Source organism: Microtus pennsylvanicus, chromosome 7 (genome assembly GCF_037038515.1).
Source record: "Microtus pennsylvanicus isolate mMicPen1 chromosome 7, mMicPen1.hap1, whole genome shotgun sequence".
NCBI lineage: Eukaryota > Metazoa > Chordata > Mammalia > Rodentia > Cricetidae > Microtus > Microtus pennsylvanicus.
Window position 1 is genome coordinate 53,687,676 of NC_134585.1, and position 20,105 is coordinate 53,707,780.

At 48.4% G+C, this 20,105-nt stretch overlaps 1 protein-coding gene, 1 long non-coding RNA gene and 1 pseudogene across 2 annotated transcripts; 1 reads left to right on the top strand and 2 right to left on the bottom strand.

The window, feature by feature from the left end:
* Positions 1-35: 35 nt before the first annotated feature.
* Rsph9 (radial spoke head component 9) lies at positions 36-17,765 on the bottom strand. The gene is made up of 5 exons (XM_075980731.1): positions 17,470-17,765; positions 9,940-10,105; positions 6,431-6,560; positions 4,839-4,985; positions 36-260 (listed from the first exon to the last, which is right to left on the bottom strand). Exons 1-5 carry the CDS (start codon positions 17,694-17,696, stop codon positions 100-102), a joined length of 831 nt encoding a protein of 276 aa, XP_075836846.1. The 5' UTR covers positions 17,697-17,765; the 3' UTR covers positions 36-99.
* Positions 17,766-17,859: 94 nt separating this feature from the next.
* Positions 17,860-20,105, top strand: LOC142854691 (uncharacterized). Its single transcript, XR_012911360.1, has 3 exons — positions 17,860-17,916; positions 18,244-18,366; positions 18,493-20,105. It is a non-coding gene; the product is annotated as an uncharacterized LOC142854691 (long non-coding RNA).
* LOC142855219 (U1 spliceosomal RNA) lies at positions 18,247-18,374 on the bottom strand (annotated as a pseudogene).

Below are 20,105 nucleotides of genomic sequence, written 5' to 3' on the forward strand. Positions count from 1 at the left end.
GGAACAAAATGACCAAAACCATGGCAACAAAGAGGCCTAATGTGTCGGACTTTATGGAAATAATGTTTAGACTGCACATAAATACCCAGACTGCCCCTCCTATAGCATGAAGGGTAAGTCCATGTTCTTCTCACCCGTGCCCACGTAAATGTAGCCATAGTTCTTGGTGCCGGGAGCATGGTAGAAGGTGAGGCCCGGCCAGAGCAGGCTGCGCAGCACCACCAGCGCGTTGCCCCTCTCCATCTGGATACTCCAAGACCCTGGAGGAGACAGAGGGGAGTGGAGGCCTGGGGCTGAGGTGCCACTGTAAAAGCTGCTGTGCTCCTGGCTGCTGCTGCTCATTATGACACACAGGGAAGATAATGAAGACATGAAATGCCAAGTTAGGGCTTAGGGGATCGGCAGACAGAGTGGCTCCTTCCCCTTGCACTAGAGTAAATCACCGTGACCTTGAACCTCTGTTCTGAGATGGATGGGACAACCAGGGACTCAAGCTGAAGTTGTCCCCGCTCCCACCTCAGAGGTTTTCCTAACTGCTGGTAGGTGGAGCTATGCTTGGTGTGATGGGACATCGGCTGCTGAGTCGGCCCTGTGCTACTCCAGACACAGCAGCTTAGACCAGGCCAAGCTGTGTAGCCAGAAGGACTTGGCGGGAAGGGCCTGATCCAGCTCCAAGGGAGGGATCCGCTGTGTGGGAGGAAGGAGCCTGGGAAAATCGCCTCTGGATGCAGATCTGGAGCTTCTATTCCCCTGCGCACTGAGGCCTCACCCCCAAACCAGCCACAGCCCTGCTCAGGGCCCTGCCAGGAAGGCAAATACTTTTGAAGGTTTTGGTGCAGGACCAACCAGTTCTGCTCTGAGGGCTGTTCTGGGGCCTTCATCAGTTGCCAGCTCAGCCCTGTTGCTGGCTCCCACCACTTGAGCTTCCCGCAGTCTACCTCCAACCATGGCCCACCCTGGTCACTCCACACCCAACAGCCTCACAATTCAATCCCCACCCTCTGGGGGCCACTCTGCATCCGAAAAGCTGGTCCCTGCATAGCTAGCTGTCTGCCCTGGTCAAAACCAGAGCTTTCTGGAAGCATGGAGGTCTGCTGCCCCTGGACCTGACTCAGCCATGCATGGGACGGTGAGGTGGTGGTTACACCATGGGTTTGTCATTGCCCCATCGTCAAGGACTCAGAACATCGTGTATGACAGGCCCTAGCTGGAGCGGCACCTGACCAACAGCTGTTCTCTGGGAACCTGAGAACCTTGGTGGCATTCTTGGTCACAAGTCTCCAGAAAACATTGTTTTGGGGGAGATGAGGATGGAGTGTGACAGAACAAAGTGTTTCAGGTCTGTTGTGTCTGGTCCTTGACAACAAACCCAGGAATATACTGTTCTCTAGCCTTAGTCACTGCACCAGGGCCCAGCACATCCACAGAGACCTTGGAGTCCACAGCTTCACAGCCTCCTTGAGATAAGCAAGCCCAGACTGCGATTGCTCTGCCCACTAAAGGAGATTGACTTGTTAACTTCCCTTGCCCGAGTACTAGCCTGGAGAAAACAGCCTAGAGTCTACCCCCCCCCTCACTGCAGCCAGATACCCATCGGTTCAGCTAACAACATGGTGGCAGGGCCCCTGACACCAGCATGCCTGATCACCTCTTGTTTCCAGTAGATGGGGAACAGAAGTTGGGATGAGTGGCCCAGGCCCAGTAACGGGGAAAACTGTGAGGAAGTTAAACACAGAAACCAAGGAGGACAGGGCCAAGCAGGCCAAAGGGTGCTAGCCGAGTTGCAGCATGCCAGGGGCCAGCTCCCGCCTTCCCTTGCATTCCTGTCATGCTCGTGTCCTCTCATCCTTGCTGGCTGCTCATCACCCAGAATACACACTCTCCTCCTCCGTGCATGTCAACAGACACGTAGCTTGTATCTGAGAAGCCAGGCATTGGCTGTCACCTTCACCACCGTCTCAAGTGCAAACATGGGAAAACTAGGCCCAGCCAGCTACAGCTGCCTTTGAAGGTAGGAAGTAGCCTAGTGGGGCAATTCACAGACCCAGGTCTCCCAGACCTCCTCCCACCTGGCTTCCAGGCTTCCGGTGGCTCTCCAAACACCTGTGCTCTGGGGCTGGGGAAAGGATCAGCCCCGGCTCAGCAGGGAGTCCTGGGTGTCCAGGTTCCATGGTGGAGCCCTAAGCTAAGGTAGGCTGATTCTTACATCCTCCTGCCACCTGGGAAGGAAGGCAGACATAAGGGCGTGTAAGAGTCAGGTTCCTGTCAGGGGCAGCAGTTGGCTTAAGCCTCAACCCTTAGACTTCATCACACTAAGAAGTGACCAGGGAGGACTGGATAGTTGGCTCAACGCTTAAGAGCATGGCTACTCTTTAGGAGGACCTGGGTTGAGTACACGAGGCTTCACAACTGTCTGTAACTTCAGTGCCAGGGAGTCCAGTATCCTCTTCTAGCCTCCACGGACACCAGACATGCATGTGGTACGCAGATACACACGCAATGAAATTAAAGAAAAAATGACTAGGGGTTTCTGATGAGAAAAGCCACATCCCCCTTACCACAAGGTAGTCAGCCCTCCTAGAGGCTGGGGACATAGGAAAAAGATGTCCCTGGTGTCAGCCACCAATATAAGTAAGCATTGAGTAGCAGGGTCCTTGGTTAGCCAAGCTTACAAAAGACCTGGACAGGAAGAGCCATCTGCTCGCTCACCCATAAGGCTAATACCACGTTGCCTATCCTCTTCAGGTTCCCTATACCATAAAGCCCCACCGTAATCTATGATGGCATCTAAGGCCAATTTCCAAGCTACAGGACTCTTGCTGCCCTCTGCTGTTCAAACTGGGCATTGCCAATGAGTGCTCGCTATTGGGACCCCTTCCCGCCAGCTCTGCACCCCCAGCCCTGCCACCTGCTGCCTCGATTGCTTTCCTCTAACCTTCCTGACACAGGAGAGTTGTCTTTCTCATTCCAAGGGCACCAAAAGGGCTTGGCAGACAGCAGCTGCTCCGTGCTCCGCGGACAGCGAAAGCTTAAGGAATACTGAACACCACTGAGGAATCTGACTACTGACCCACGGCTCTGCGGTCTTCCTGGTGCAAGCCCAAGGCCAAAGAAGTCTTAGCCAGTGCCCTGTGCCTGCCAGGGATCCAGCTCTACAAAACTGCCCATCCCAGGGTATTATTACATGGCAGCTCATTGAAAAGATATTGGCCTCAGACAACATCACTCCCCCTTCTCTTTCACCAAGACTGGTCCAGAGAAAAGCCATGGGCTCTGGGCCTATCTTCTGTGGGCTCAGAGAAGAGGCCCCAGGATAAGGCCCACTTCAACCATACCTGTTCAGAGGTGACAACAGGCCATCCTGAATGCTTGCTTTACGAAAACAATACTCCTTCCTAAGCAGAAAGAGCTAAGGAGCCACAAACCCCACCCCTTTAGCCAGGCATTGTGTCCCAGGGGACTCCTCCAAGGGTTCCTGTCCCCACTCTGTAGCCCAGCACGTCACCACTGCCATCTGCCAGTCAGGAGAGCCACTCAGCAGCAGCTCACTCAGCTAGAGAGTCTAGAAGGAAACCAGAGTTGTGTCTGATAAGTGAGATCCATTCTGGCCCTATTCACGTCCCCTTTGGTCACAGAAGCCACCTATCCACTACTCACGGTGACTTGGCTCTGGTGCCCCCATGTGGCAGAATCCAGCTGCTCGGGACCGTCATCCAGCCCCTGGCACTGCACTGGCCCTGAGGGTTCTCTGTCCTCCTGTGCACATTGCCTTATGATGTGCATAAGAGGTGTGCACAGTCCTGCCTTCAAGCCTCCGCAGCTTCTTCCACCATTTTTTTTACCACCAGAAATATTTGTTTAATTGTGGCTTTTGACTAAGTGGGGTGGCGCATGCCTTAGGAGGCAGAGGCAGGTGGATCTGTGGAGTTTGAGGGTAGCCTGGTCTATAGAGTGAGTCCCAGGACAGCCAGGGCTACACAAACTGTCTCAAAGAATAAAAATAAAATAAAATCAGGGTTTCATGTAGCTCTGGCTGGCCGAAATTCACTGTGTAGTCAAGGAGGACGTTAAACTTCTGCTCCTGCTACATAATGACACCTTGCCTCAAAGAAAAAGAGGAGAAGAAGAAAGGCTATTACCGGAGGTGGGTTGGATAAAAGGAAGTATGGGGTTATGTCATCAAAGGACACAGGAAGTAGAGTGGTAGCAGATAGGAGAAATAAATTTAAAACATCTATTATAAAACATGGTAACTATAGCTAATGTTGAACATATATGAATGGAGATATATATATATGGATATAGATATATAAATACAGATATATTTGAGATAGGGTTGTGTGGTGAAGCACAGGTGTCTGTGTCCTAGGTTACAGGTCTGCACCACCCAGCTGGCTTTATATTATACTCTAGGAAACACAGTGATAGCAGACAATTGTGCTCCTTGCACGAAACAAAAACTATCTGGCTGGGCATGGTGGTGCACGCCTTTAATCCCTGCACTCGGGAGGCAGAGGCAGGTGGGTCTCTGTGAGTTTGAGCCCAGCCTGGTCTACAAGAGTTAGTGCCAGGATAGGCTTCAAAGCTACAGAGAAACCCTGTCTCAAAAATCTGCTCAAATACTTTCACTTGCCGCCTCCCCCCCACACACACACACAATAGAAGTGGATTGCCTCAGACCAGACTCTGGGGAAGCCCCACCCTCAAGAGTTACAGTGAGCCACCCATGACTGCCCAGTTGCTCAGTTTCCAGCCTTGGAAGAAGGAGAAAGGTAGATGTTTGGCCTACTGCTCTGACCTGAAGACCAATCCTGCATCCTGAAGATAAAGCCTGTTACCTTTGGGGATGTCATACTCCAGGGAGTCCATGAAATCCAGAGAGGGGTCCAAGTCTGCCTTCTCGAGCAAGGTCTTGTTCTTCAGGTCAACAGCCTCCCTGAAGTGGAAGTAGGCGCTGAGCTTCTTGATCTCAGACAAGGGCAGGCCTGGAGGAGGGGGGCAGGAGAGCAGTTAACCCAAAGCCCAGGGATCCTTTGTCCTGGCATTGCCACCGTGGAGATGACTGCACAGGATCCTTCTGTCCACCAAAGAATCCAAGACTGAAAAGGAACTCATTCCCTCTGCCCATGCTTGACCCTGACCTCCATCCACACCCCCACCCCAGAAAAAGGAGCAAGGAGGGACAGGGACAGTGGCAAGAAGCAAGCAACTCTGACCCGGGGAATCCCAGGTCACACTCCTGCCCTCAGGGTCCCGTGACTGATTACCCATTTCAGCTGCACTGCTTGGTTTTAACTGTCAAGTTGACACAACTTAGAATCACCTAGAAAAAGAGTTTGGTTCTTTTTTTTTCTTTCTTTCTTTCTTTCTTTTTTTTTTTTTGAGACAAGGTTTCTCTGTAGCTATGGAGCCTGTCCTTGAACTAACTCTTGTAGATCAGGCTGGCCTTGAACTCACAGAGATCCACCTGCCTCTGCCTCCCGAGTGCTGGAATTAAAGGTGTGTGCCACCATCACCCAGCAAGTTTGGTTCTTTTAATTAATATATATATTTGAGACAGAGTCTCATTATATAGCTCTGGCTGGTCTTGAACTCACAAAGAGTTCCTCTTATTTTCTGTTTTTGTGTACTCTAAGCTAAAGTATGTAGTCACTAAGAAAGAATACATGTGTTATTCTCTATGCCTAGAAAAAAATGTAGAAATTGTCTGTGTCCCTGCCTTCAGAGTACTAGGATTAAAAGCATGAGCCACCGTGCCCAACCTGGGAGTCTTAATGAAGAATCAGCTAGAGCAGTGGTTCTCAACCTGTGGGTCTCGACCCCTCTGTAGACCAAATGATCCTTTCACAGGGTTGCAAATCAGATGTTTACATTACAATTCATAACAGTAGCAAAATCACAGTTATGCAGTAGCAACAGAAATAATTTTATGGTGTGGGGTCACCACAACATGAGGAACTATATTAAAGAGTCGCAGTTTTGGGAAGATTGAGAATCACTGATCTAGAGCAAGTTGGCCAGTGGGCATGTCTGTGGGGGATTATATTCATTGTTAATTGAGGTAGAAAGACTCAGCCCATTGTGAGCAGTACCATTCCCTAGGCAGGGAGACCTGAACTATCTGCGAATACAGAAAGCTGGCTGAGCACAAGCAAGCAAGCAGGTGTGCCCGAGTGAGCTCATTTCTCTCTGCTCTCAACTGTGAAGTGACCAGCTGTCTCAAGCTCCTGCTCAGATGGACGGTACTCTCTCCTCCATTTTGCTACTTTCTGTCAGGACACTGTTCACAGCAGCTGAATGAAATCAGGACGCTAACAGCGGCAGCGGGCCAGGAAGCACATAGCCTCGCTTCTCCAGATACCCTGGTTTCCCAGACATGTCCACCAGAACCTCAGTACCTCCTGCTCTGAGAGGATCCGCAGGAACTCACCTTCAAAGGTCCGGTTGACGTGGGTGACCCCGAAAGGAGTCTTGAAGAGGGCCCCTCGGGGGATGATGGCGACAGCTTTGTCAATCTGGTCAATGATTGACACCAGGCGGGTCTCTTCCTTGATTTGGACCTGAGGCGACAGGAGAGGAACATCCTGCCAGGACACTGTGCCTGCTCACCTCAGGTGAAGGACAGAGATCGGCATGGCTAATTCTTCTCCTCACCAGCAGGGCCTGAGACCTGAGTTGTGCTGAGTAAGCATTTGTCTTCCCCTCTCCACACCCCCCACCACCACAACTCCCGCGCATGCGTGTGTGCGCGCGTGTGTACAGGTGGCTCAGTGAGGCGCCGGCAAGCCTGATTATCTGATTGGGAGCACATGTAAAAAGCTGGACACTGGGTACAGTGGCACACTTCTGTAATCCCAACACTCCTGTGGAGAGACAGAAGGGAAAGACAGAACTGCCCAGAAGCTCAAGGGACAGCTGGTCTACCATAAACAACTCTGCAACAGTAGAGACCTTGTCTAAAAAATAGTGGAAGGGGCTGGAGCGATGGTTCAGAGGTTAAGAGCACTGGGTGCTCTTCTGAAAGATCTGAGTTCAGTTCCCAGCACCCACAATGCAGCTCACAACCATCTGTGACTCCAGTCACAAGGTACACAAACCCTACAGGAAAGCAAAGCATTCATACACATCAAATAAATACATTTTCTTTTTTTAAAGTGCAGAGGAAGAGCTGACTCCCCTAAGTTGTCCTGACCTCCATACTTACACCATGGCTCGTACTTGCCCGAATACACACACACACAGAGACACAAACACAGACAAACACACAGAGAGACAGACACACTAATAACAAATATATAAAAATCGTATATATGGAAAAATCATGTACATTATTCGGATAATATAGAAAAGCGTATTAAAGGGGATTCAAGCCATTCATTATTCTACCTCCCACCCACTAGCATACTGATATGCTTCCTTCTGTTTTTATGAATTTTTATGAAAAAGTAAATTATGAATATATTTAAAGTAAAATTGGGATCACAGTTTACGTAGTGTCCTTCTCTACGCTCAACATCACCAAGTATTTCCCCATAAGGTCACCACACCTTATACAGATGATATTCCTTTGTGGTTCGCATCAGGGCAGCAGTAAGAAAAGGGAGCAAGCCGTGCTCAATACAGCAGCCTATGGACAGAGGCATCTGAACCCACAAAGCCACCTGTTGCCTGGCTGAACAAGGAAAGCAGAAACCAACAGGCAGCATGTCCCCTGCCCTGGGGCTGTGAATGCCACCTTGGAGACTCCAACAAGCCTGCAGGAGCAATGTAGTCAACCCGGCTATACAGGCTCAGAAGAGTGCGTTTATCAGGTGGGAGATGTGGCTGTCGCTAACACAGACAAATGGCATCACCCAAGTTCAAATGCAAGGCTGGGTTTTGAATCCAGGTTTGGTTTAGCTGAACATGAGCTCCCTACTTGTTGGCCCAGTGGCATTTCTAGGAACTGGCCCTTTAGATAAAGTGCACACTTTGGAAATGACTGGAAATGACGTCAATCCAAGGCCACTTGGCACGGCGTGTTTGTCAGAGCTGAAACCTGGAAGCTACTTTCCACTAATCAGACTCTGTTTGAACACAGGTACATTCACACACTGGCACAAAAAGTAGGGCGGCTGGTTGGGTGCTGATATAGGTAGGTCTCTAGGAGACACAGAGAAGAGCAACGCCCAGCCTGTGGACATACCTCACAGCCGTTCTGTTTGAAAATGGATTGTTTTATTACTTTGCACATGTGGGTGTTTTGCCTGCATGCATGTCTGTGCACCATGTGCGTCTCCGGTACCCGCAGAAGTCAGAAGAGGCTGTCGTGTCAGGTCCCCTGGAATTCGAGCTATAGTGGCTCTGAGTTACCATATGGGTACTTAGAATAGAGTCACATCATCTGCAAGAGCAACAGCTGCTTTTAACAACTGAGCCAACTCTCCAGTCCCACATCTTTTAATTTTGTTTATTAAGGAAAACGCATAGAGGCCAGGGGTTTCCTCGTCACTAGTGTCTGGAAATAGCACCTCACTCTTCATAAAGGAGCCAGACCCCCGAGGATCATGGGAAGATGCAGGTTTGGGATGCTGGGCCGTAGATTGTACCCTTTGAGCTCCTGGAGGGCAGTGAGGCTACTGATGCTGTTAGAAGGATCTGGAGTAGACAGGGACACACACGCTAAATAGTTACATAATGTCCCCTAGAAAGATGGTTTCCCAGTCCAGCAGGCAGGGAACACAGGAAACTTTATTACATTCCTTTTAGTGCCTATGACTCAGGAAGCATGTGGTGTATTATCTAGTAAAATTAAGATTAGTCCCAAAGGGCTGGTCAGATGGCTCTGCGGGTAATGCACTGATCGAAGCCCAATGATCGAAGTTCAGACTTAGAACTTACATGGAGAAGGATAGCCCAACTGCACATACGAAATAAACAAATGAACTTCAACAGCAGAGTGGTCTCCCAGAATAAATAAGACCCATTTTCGATCCCCAGCATTGTAAAACAATAATAATAAGCCAGGCAGTGGTGACACTCACCTTTAAGCCCAGCACTCGGGGGGCAGAGGCAGGTATGGTCTATTGAGCGAGTTCTAGGACAGCCAAGGGTACTCAGAGAAACCCTGTCTCAAAAAGACAGAATAATAACAACAGCAACAGATCTCTGTGAGTTCGAGGCCAGCCTGGTCTACAAGAGCTAGTGCCAGGACAGGCTCCAAAGCTACAGAGAAACCCTGTCTCGAAAAACTAAAAATAAATAAATAAATAAATAAATAAATAAATAAATAAATAAATAACAACAGCAACATTATCTGCACGCATACATAGTCCTGGCCCTCAAGATACCGCACGGGCCACTCTCCCCGGCCCCGTGTGGAGCCAGCTTTACCACAGCTGCCTACCCACTCTCTTCGCCCTGCCCCTCAAGTCTCAGCCACTAGTCCAGCGTCCTCCTCGCCATCAGGATGGTGCGGGTGCAGCAGAGCCCCGGCTTCCCCAGGTACTCAGTGCACATCTGGGCAGGAGTGACGATGGTGACAAGACAGCCATGGCGGGACTAGCTCTTGTTTCTACCGGGCTGGAATCCTGTTAGCTTTTTTATATGTTTGAGGGTTTTGCCTGCATGCATGTCCAGGTACCACTTATGAACCTTGTGCCCACAGAGGTCAGAAGAAGGCATTGCACCCCTTGGAACTGGAGATCCAGTTGTGAGCTTCCGTATGGATGCTGGGACCGGAACCCAGATCCCCTGGAAGAGCAGCCAGCGCTGTAGCCACTGAGCATCTCCCAGGCCCTGGAACCCTGCTCTTGCGTCGATTCAGTTGGGTTTGGCGTGTGAGGCTGGGAGTGCTAGGGCTTTGCCTGTGGTGCTCACACCTTCTCCCATCATGTTGACCCCCAACCCTAATGGGCATCTGCTCAAACCCCTCCCGCACCCTCGCACCCTTGCACTTACCACCACTTCTTCATCAAAGACCTTCTCCGCCTCGGTCACCTTCTGGAGCTCGGTGTGCTCATACTCGTGTGAGGGATCACCCATGAAGCGGCCACTCACCACCGCCGTCTGCGTCGCCATCTCCTCTGTGGCAGGGGGCAAGAGACTCCACTCTGTGCAGTTCAGGCTGCCAAGGACATCCGCATCACCCTGGGCTCCACTTCTCCTTGCTCCCCCCACTTTCCCTTCTCACAGGGTCAGACAGCCAAAAGCTTTGGGAACACCTCCAACCTGGACCTTTCAGAGTGTTTGTTTGTGGTACAGTCCACCCTTACACTTGATGCACTTGTTTGTTTGTTTGTTTTTGATTTTCGAGACAGGGTTTCTCTGACGTTTTTGGAGCCTGTCCTGGCACTAGCTCTTGTAGACCAGGCTGGCCTCAAACTCACAGAGATCCGCCTGCCTCTGCCTCCCGAGTGCTGGAATTAAAGGAGTGAGCCACTTGTTTTTGTTTTGTTTTTCAAGACAAGGTTTCTCTGTGTAGCCTTGGCTGTCCTGGAACTAGTTCTTATAGATCAGGCTGGTCTCAAACTCACAGAGATCTTCCTGCCTCTGCCTCCCAAGTGTTGGGATAAAAGGCGTGCGCCACTATCACCTAGCTTGTACATTTATATTTATGCATTTTTTCACTTGTTTTAAAATATTTTATTTTGGGGGCTGAAGATATGGCAGCTCTTCCAGAGGACCCAAGTTGGTCCCCAGCACCTAAATGGTGGCTTGAAATTGTAACTCCAGTTCCAGGAGATCCTGGTGCCCTCTTCAGCCCTCACAACCTATAGCAGGGTGTGTATGTCACCTCACCTAGCCAATGCTTATATACAACATTTATGTATCTTGTTGATACATAAATGTGCTGGTTTGGGGGCCAGTGTTTTGTCTAATAAATTGAGAGTTGCTCATACAGAGTAATATAGAGAAGGACCAAGTTCCAAGTTTGCACCCAGCTTCAGAGTTAGATCACCTTCTTAGCAGCAAAACCTACGGTCACCAGCAGAAAGGCTTGACCCTCCACTAGCATAATCTTGATTTGCTTATTTTTCAAATAGAACCATAAAGAGTTTAAATTATTTCTTTTTTTAAATATTTATTTATTATGTATACAATATTCTGTCTGTGTGTATGCCTGCAGGCCAGAAGAGGGCACCAGACCTCATTACAGAGGTCTGTTGTGAGCCACCATGTGGTTACTGGGAATTGAACTCAGGCCCTTTGGAAGAGCAGGCAATGCTCTTAACCTCTGAGCCATTTCTCCAGCCCCCAAATTATTTCTTACTTAATAATTTTTTCTCCTCTTTTTATATTTTTTTGTTTTGTTTTTAGCATGTATGTCTATGTATCGCATGCAAGCCAGGTACCCACAGAGGTCAGAAGGCTGCACTGGAACCCCTCAGATTGGAGTAACTAAGTCCTCTGGAAGAGCAGTCAGTGCTCTTAATTGTTGATCCATCTCTCCAGTTCCTAACTTTAAGCTTTTCAAAGTCACAGAAGCTCCATGGCTAGGAACAGATGCACATTCCTGTTATCCCAGCACTTAGAGGCAGTGGAGGCAAAAGAAAATTCAAGGTCATAAGTCTGAGGCCATTCTGGCCTACCTATACGACCCTATTGAATGATTTACAATGAGCCATGGTCAGTGTTCTAGTCAGGGTCACTATTGCTGTGATAAACTCCATGGGGAAAGCAGCCTGGAAGGAAAAGGGTTGTCTTGCATTTCCATATCACTCTGTGTTCACTGTTTATCCTTGAAGGAAGTCAGGAAGGATCTTAAACAGGGCAGGAGCCTGGACGCAGGAGTTGATGCAGAGGCCATGTCGACCTTGGAGGCCGTGGAGGGCGCTGCTCATCACGGCTTGTTCTGCTCAGCTTGCTTTATTTTATGGGATTGCTCTATCTGCATGTACACCTTCATGCCAGAAGAGGACATCAGATGCTACTAGAGATGGTTATGAGCCACCATGTGGTTGCTGGGAATTGAACCCAGGAAAACTAGAAGAATAGAAAGTGTTCTTAATGGCTGAGCCATCTCTTCAGAATGCAGGGCCACCAACCAAGGGATGGTAGCCACCCACAAGGATCTGCCCCCCCCCCATCAATCACTAATTAAGAAAATGCCCTACAGGCTTGCCTAAAGGCATTTTTTTTTCTTTTTTTGGTTTTTCAAGACAGAGTTTCTCTGTAGCTTTGAAGCCTGTTCTAGAACTAGCTCTCGTAGACCAGACTTGCCTCGAACTCGCGGAGATCCACCTACCTCTGCTGGGGTTAAAGGCGTGGGCCAAACCATCCAGCTAGAGGCACTTTCTTTATTGAGGTTTCCTCTTCTCAGATGACTCCAGTTTGTGTTAAATTGACATAAAACTATGCCAGCACTCAAGAGGCAGAGGCAGGCAGATCTCTGTGTGTCTGAGGCCAGCCTGGTCTACAAATCAAGTTCCAGGACAGCCAGAACTGTTACATAGAGAAACCCTGTCTGGAAACAAACGACCACCACTAACAATAACAAGAAAGAAAAAAAACCAACTACCCAGCACAGTAAGTTTAAAATGTTCATAAATCTAAAATACATTAAATGCCCCTAAACTGGCCAACACCACAGTTTAGAGACACAGCCTGGAACCCCTGCCTACAACCACTGCTCAGGATTGGATAAGGAATTAAATCACACGTCACTAGCCAGGGACACGTTCAGGGCAAAACACGCTTTCTACTGAACCCTGTGGTGAAGTCATCACACAGCAAGTGGAACCTGTCCCAGTCCCTGCTGTGTGCCGACGTTAAAGACATCTGGACTGTGAAATTCCAGATGAGTCTCTTGAGGTTGAATTTTGTACAATTATGAGTTTGTTTCCACCCCCTAACAACAAAACAAACAAAAAAGTGTTTTGTTGTTGTTGTTGTTGTTTGCTTGGCTTGTTCCATTGTTTCTACAACACACTTGTAATCCCAAGCATTTGGGAAGCAGAAAAAAGGAGAATCTGAAGTTCAAGGTCATCATTGTGTTTGGTTGGAAGCTTCACCCCAGCCGCTGAAGTCCCAAGAGTCTGAAATGTTTGGGTGTAACTTTCCACCCCAAGCCCTCTCCCCTGGGAGTTGTCACAGTCCAGACTCCACCTCTGAGAAAGCCTGCCAAATGGTGACCCCTCCCCAGAGAAGCTCAAGACCACTCCCACAGTGTTTTTAAACTGCCCCACAGAGAATGAACGCGTGGTCTTCTTTTTCTCTCTCCGTGTTTTTTCCGGTCTTTCTTTCTAATTTGGCTTAATTTGGTCTGATTTGGATTATTGCATTGGCTGAGAGGTGTGTTGGGCTGTAAACCTTTTCACCTTGGACTATGTCGTGTGAGTTTAAGGCCCTAGAATACATAAGACCCTGTGTTATTGTCTGTGTGCGTGCGGCCCGGGTGGGGTGGGGTGGGATGTTTTCTTCCTCACTGCACTGTGATTTCTGCTCCCGGTTGGGCTGCGGTGGCGCACACCTTTAATCCCAGCGTCCTGGAGGCAGAGGCAGGCGGACCTCTGAGTTCATGGTCAGCCTGCTTGACAGAGCAAGCTCCAGGACAGGTGGAGCTATACATCATTTCCTGTCTCCTTCTGTACCTGGCACCACCCAGCCTGTTATAGATGTGGGTGTTTCGTCTGACCATTATGTGGTTCCAAATACATATACACATGGTAACAGAAGGCCCACCGAGAGTTTGTGTTACCTTTTCCAGGCAGACTGAATTCCTGGTGCCTGAATCAGTACACAGCACATAGCAGGAGTAGCTCAACAAAATGAGTCCCAGTCTCAGCATCTCTAGCCCAACCGTGGGTCTCGGTCTGCACATCTATGCCGGCCTTACCATGCGTTGCTCCCGGGCACCTCATACCAATCACTGCCCTCCCATTAGCTTTGGTTTGTTTGCTTGTGGATGGTTTTGTTATTTGAGGTAGGGTCTCCCACTGTAGCCCAGGCTGGCCTTGAACTTCTTCTGCCTCAGTTTCCTGAGTGCTAGGGTTACAGGCCTAATCCTGACGTCTGGATTCTCAATAATAACAGGGCCGACACTTAGCTGCATCAATTGAATGGACCAACAGCGAACTCTACATCTTCCTCCAACCTGTCACAGTCTCCCTCTTTAATGGTTTCAACCAAGCCTCACCTCTGGGCACTGCAAAGACCCCTAATACTCACCTCCCCGCCACTCCCAGACCACTGCCCACTTAGATCTGAGCAGGCTCTTCTTGCTTTTGGTGTCCCCTGGTGACCTATGGACAGGGTTCCAGCCCTTGACTTGTCCAACCATGCTGCCTCTGCCAAGTTCATGTCCTGTCTCTCCCCAGTCCCTCAAAGCCTCCTCTCATGCAGGAGGGTTTAGAGGAATAAACAGTTGGCCGCTGTGGGCGTGCTTGTCTTTCAGAAGCCAGGGCAGGTGCTCCCTGATCAAGTTTACTTAGCTGTTCTCTGGGAGCCCAGGACCCTTGGTTATCTCTTTAAGTACACTTAATTCTAGCTTTTTTTTTTAAAGACAGGGTCTTTAAATTTTTTTAAAATTATTTTGTGTGTACGAGTGATTTGCCTACATATCTGTACATGCACCTCATGTGTGCAGTATCCTCAGAGGCCAGAAGAGGGTGTTGGGGCCCCTGGGACTGGAGTTATAGATGGTTCTAAACTACCATGTGGGGGCTGGGGATTGACCCCCAAGGGTCCAGAAGAGTAATCAGTGCTCTAAAGTACTGAGCCATCTCTATCCCCAACACAGGGTCTGAAGTAGCCCAGACTGGCTTCAAACTCCCTATCTATATATCAGAGGCTCACCTTGAACCTCTCAATCTCCTTCAGTGCTAGTTTGAGGCATGGGTAAGTAAATGAAGTCCCCAGACACCTGCAGCTCGAGTGTTGTATAAAGTGGAAGGATCTCTCTCCATTGTCCTGGGGAACTCAGAAAAAGACTGGAATGGTTCTCTATGGTAGCCGTACATTGTAAAATTTCCCCCAGATCTTTCCCCATTGCACAAGTCTTCTGCCTCCAAGAGCACCCCCCTCCCCGCTGCAGAGTCCACATCCCCGTGGGAGGCTTCCAAATAGCTCTAGCACAACTCCCAGAGTGTCTGACTTCTCCAAGCCACACCCAGTCCACAGCTGTAACCTGAATTCTTTTTTTTCATTCTTTATTGATATTTATTGAGCTCTACATTTTTCTCTGCTCCCCTCTTTGCCTTTCCCCTCTTCCTTAAACCCTCCCCCAAAAGTCCCCATGCTCCCAATTTACTCAGGAGATCTTGTCTTTTTATACTTCCCATGTAGATTAGATCTATGTAAATCTCTCTTAGTGTCCTCGTTGTTGTCTAAGTTCTCTGAGATTGTGGTTTGTAGGCTGGCTTTCTTTGCTTTATGTTAAAAAAAATGAGTGAGTACATGTGATAATTGTCTTTCTGTGTCTGGGTTACTCACTCAAAATGATCTTTTCTAGCTCCATTTTCCTGCAAAATTCAAGCTGTCATTATTTTTTTTCTGCTGTGTAGTACTCCGTTGTGTAAATGTACCACATTCTCCTCATCCATTCTTCAGTCAAGGGGCTTTTATGTTGTTTCCAGGTTCTGGCTATGACAAACAGAGCTGCTATGAACATAGCTGAGCACATGTCCTTGTGGCACGATTGACCATCCTTTGGATATATACCCCAAACTGGTATTACTGGGTCTTGAGGAAGGTTGTTCCTAACTTCTTCTTTTTTTAATATTTATTTATTTATTATGTATACAATATTCTGTCTGTATGCCTGAAGGCCAGAAGAGGGTGCCAGACCTCTTTACAGATGGTTGTGAGCCACCATGTGGTTGCTGGGCATTGAACTCAGGACCTTTGGAAGAGCAGGCAATGCTCTTAACCACTGAGCCATCTCTCCAGCCCAGTTCCTAACTTCTGAGAAATCGTCACACTGACATCCAAAGGGGTTGCTCCATCTTGCATTCCCATCAGCAATGCAGAAGTGTTCCCTTTCCCCCACAATCTCTCCAGCATAAGTTGTCATCAGTGTTTTGTTTTTTTGTTTTGTTTTGTTTTTGGTTTTGGTTTTGGTTTTGGTTTTTCGAGACAGGGTTTCTCTGTGGCTTTGGAGCCTGTCCTGAAACTAGCTCTGTGGACCAGGCTGGTCTCGAACTCACAGAGATCCGCCTGCCTCTGCCTCCCGAGTGCTGGGATTAAAGGCGTGTGCCACCACCGCCCGGCTGTCCTCAGTGTTTTTGATCTTGGCCATTCTTACAGGTGTAAGATGGAATCTCAGAGTTGTTTTGATTTGCATTTCTCTGATGACTAAGGATGTTGAACATTTCCTTAAGTGTCTTTTAGCCATTTTAGATTCCTTTGTTTAGAGTTCTCTGTTTATGTCTGCACTCCATTTTTTTTTATTGGATTATGTGTTCTTTTGGTGTCCAATTTCTTGTGTTCTTTGTATATTTTGGAGATCAGACCTCTGTCTGATGTGGGGTTAGTGAAGATCTTTTCCCATTCTGTAGGTTGTCATTTTGTCTTGTTGACCGTGTCCTTTGCTTTACAGAAGTTTTTCAGTTTCAGGAGGTCCCATTTTTAATTGTTTCTCTCAGTGTCTGTGCCACTGGGGTTATATTTAGGAAGGGGTCTCCTGTGCCAGTGTGTTCAAGTGTATTTCCCACTTTCTCTTCTATAAGGTTCAGTATGGCTGGCTTTATGTTGAGGTTTTTGATCCATTTGGACTTGAGTTTTGTGCATGGTGATAGATATGGATCTATTTTCATACTTCTACATGTTGAAATCCAGTTATGCCAGCACCACTTGTTAAATACGCTTTTTTTCCCATTTGATATTTTTTTTGCTTCCTTATCAAAGATCAGGTGTTCGAAGATGTGTGGATTGATATCTGGGTCTTCTATTTGGTTCCATTGGTCCTTCTGTCTGTTCTTATGCCAATACCAGGCTGTTTTCAGTACTGTAGCTCTGTAGTAGAGTTTGAAGTCAGGGATTGTGATGCCTCCAGAAGTTCTTTTATTGTACAGGATTGTTTTGGCTATCCTGGGTTTTTTGCTTTTTCATATGAGGTTGAGTACCGTTCTTTTGAGGTCTTTGAAGAATTTTGCTGGGATTTTGATGGGCATTGCGTTGAATCTGTTGTAACCTGAATTCTACACCAGGTTGCCTTCTCCAGGACCTCTCTCTTTGCCCCTGCTCTGTTTAGCCCTCTCTCTACTATGAATCCCCCTGCACCAGGTTCTCTTGTTCCTCCAGGCTGACAACCCCTGAACACCGCCCGCCCCCAGCCACTTTCAAACCCCAGGAGGATTCACAAAATTCTCACGGTCATGACATCTCAGTTCCCAAGCTCTTCGGAACTGTCCATTTCCCTCCTCTGGCCCCGCCCACAGGCTGCTTCTTAGTGATTCTAGGGCAAGTCCTGCCCACCCATCTCCCCCAGCCGCAGCAGCACCCACCACCCTACGGTATTCTGCATCCTCGTCTGCCACAGGGTCGCCTCACCTGTAGAGCGTCTTGCGAGGTGCGAGCTGGTCCTCACTCAGTCCCTGTGCGATATAGTAATCCGCAACAAGGCCGAGGATTCGGCCCCAGAAAAGGACCCGAGCAAAGCGGTAATCGCGCTTAACCAGCATAAGGGACGTTAGCAGGGAGGCTCGACGGTCCGGGCTGAGCCCCTGCCCACTGCCAGACGCCAACTCCAGCGACAACAAGAGACTATCTGCATCCATCAGGCCGGCGGTTCTCCTCCACGCTATTCCGACCGCTAAACCCTGTCTCCATGGAGACCCTGAGCCCCGCCCCTCAGCCTAGCAGGAAACAAAATCCCACCCACAGAACCGCCCATCTCTCCAAACCCGCCCTTTCCTGGAGCCCGGGAACACACCAGCCCCACCCTCCTCCATTACCGGTCCAGACACTAGTCTTTTGTTGCTCCGGCTCGGCTTTCAGGTACGAAGTGCCAGACCAGCTCCACACTCACGCTCCATATTATTAAGGCCTATGCTCCACCTATTCCCAATGGGGACTTGGGAAGAAAACCAATACAAAGTCCCAACAAGGACATTCGCTGGGCGCTGGTGGCACACGCTTCTAATCCCAGCAGGCGGGTCTCTGAGTCAGAGCTAGTTCCAGGGTAGTCAGCGCTGTTAAACAGAGAAATCTTGTCTCAAAAAAAAACAAAAACAAAAACTAAATAAAGCCCCAACAAAGCCATTAGTTGTGTTATTCCAGCCTGGGCATATCACTTCTTGACCTCAGAATTTTATTTTTTTCTAGGGAGAGCGCTAACGCAGTTTCCCACATTTGGGGAAAACCGCAGGGGTCAGCACATCCGGAGCGCAACGGATAAGCCTTGCCCTGGGAAAACCACCTTCATGATCATGGTATCTCCCCTGCCAGGTAAGTATGACCTCAGAATTTTATGACGAATCTGACAGCTCCTGCTTCTAAAAGCACGAGTTTCTGACACCCTCTAAGCGCCCCCGAAGCCAGGTTTCACCAAGTATCCATTTCTTTCCTCTCCAGTTTTCTCCTGAGAGCTCTTTCAGTCCCTGGACCAGTGTGGCAAATAGACAAAGAAGACCCAGGACCACTCCTCTGAAAAGGATGATGTGGAAAGGGTGACATTTTCCAGGGGTGGTGGCCCACACCTTTAAAACCAGCACTCAGGAGGCAGCGACAGGCAGATAAAGTTACCTAACAAGGGCCGAGCCAGTCAAGGCTCTTATGAGATGCTGTCTGAAATAAAGAAGCCCACACACGTGTGTAGCAGCTACAACCGGCATGTACTTAACCTTGGGCCCCACAACGGTTTAGACTCAGATGGTAGCAACAGATGAAGACCAACACCCCACTGTATTCCCCAGGCTAACCTAACTGGGGCTTTTCCACAACCACTTCAGGAGTCCCCGGACAAACGCTGTCTCAACAGGTGGCTCTGAAGACTTGTTTCAGGGAAATTAGGCTTGCGTTGTAGTGACTGAGCTTCTATTTCTGGATTCCTTTGGGGAAGACTCACGAAGTCAAAATGCCCTGGGCCTCCACGCCAAGCCCATAGAGAAATGTGTCTAAATCACTCAATAATTACTTTGTTTTGATTGCCTGAGCATTGTTCGTTGTGGCTGTTTAAATGAGCATCTGAGAACAGCTGACCTGGCTGATAATTCTTCCACCTCAAAACAATATATGGCTCCATTCCCAACTTCACCTCCCTGCTTTGGCAACATAGCCCAATTCTTCTGTAGAGAAAAACCCCAACAGTCTGGCTGCTGGGATACACGTCTGCTGATTTCAACACAAAACACAGCTCTCAAACACCTTGTTTTCATGGGTTCTGGATTTATCTATGGCTGGTGAGTTCCACCTCAGCAACCAGAATTGGAAAGAAGGGGGAGTCTCGAAACTTTGTTATGTGCCCATCTGGAGCAAGAACAAATCCTGGCTATTTGAGAGAAAAATGATACTAAGAAACGGAGAGCAGCTGCCAGCAGGTGAACAGGTTTGAACTCAGGCTTCACCGTGTAGGCAAACTCATCTCCCCAAACCTCATTTATAATGGAGCAGCTGTGAGACCAAAGCAGAAACGGTATACCTTGTGAGTTGATGTGAGACCAAAGCAGAAACGGTATACCTTGTGAGTTGATGTGAGACCAAAGCAGAAACGGTATACCTTGTGAGTTGATGTGAGACCAAAGCAGAACCGGTATACCTTGTGAGTTGATGTGAGACCAAAACAAGTAAAACAGACTTTGTAGGTTAAGGGTTCTGTTTGCAGTTAAGACAGTAAGTTCCTATTTTTCCTGTGTTAAACATTTGCAAGTTAAATTTCTATTTGTAATTAAGAATAAGTTTTTATTAGATCTGATGTAAACTGCAAACCATGTTTGATTTATACTAAACTTGTGACACCATCCATATAATGTATATCCTTACCCTCCTTCCCTTTCATCGTATCTTTCTGTTACGCCCAAATCTGTGGGTCCCCACAAAAGCCAAAAAAGGAGATCAAGTCCCATATGCAAAAGCAAAGAGCCTTTATTTTAATCAAGTTTGCAAACTCGGTCTCTCAGCACGTCCAACGTATTGGAATATCTGGAGAGCCCCGAGCTCAATTAGAATTGTGTTTTTATAGTAGTAAG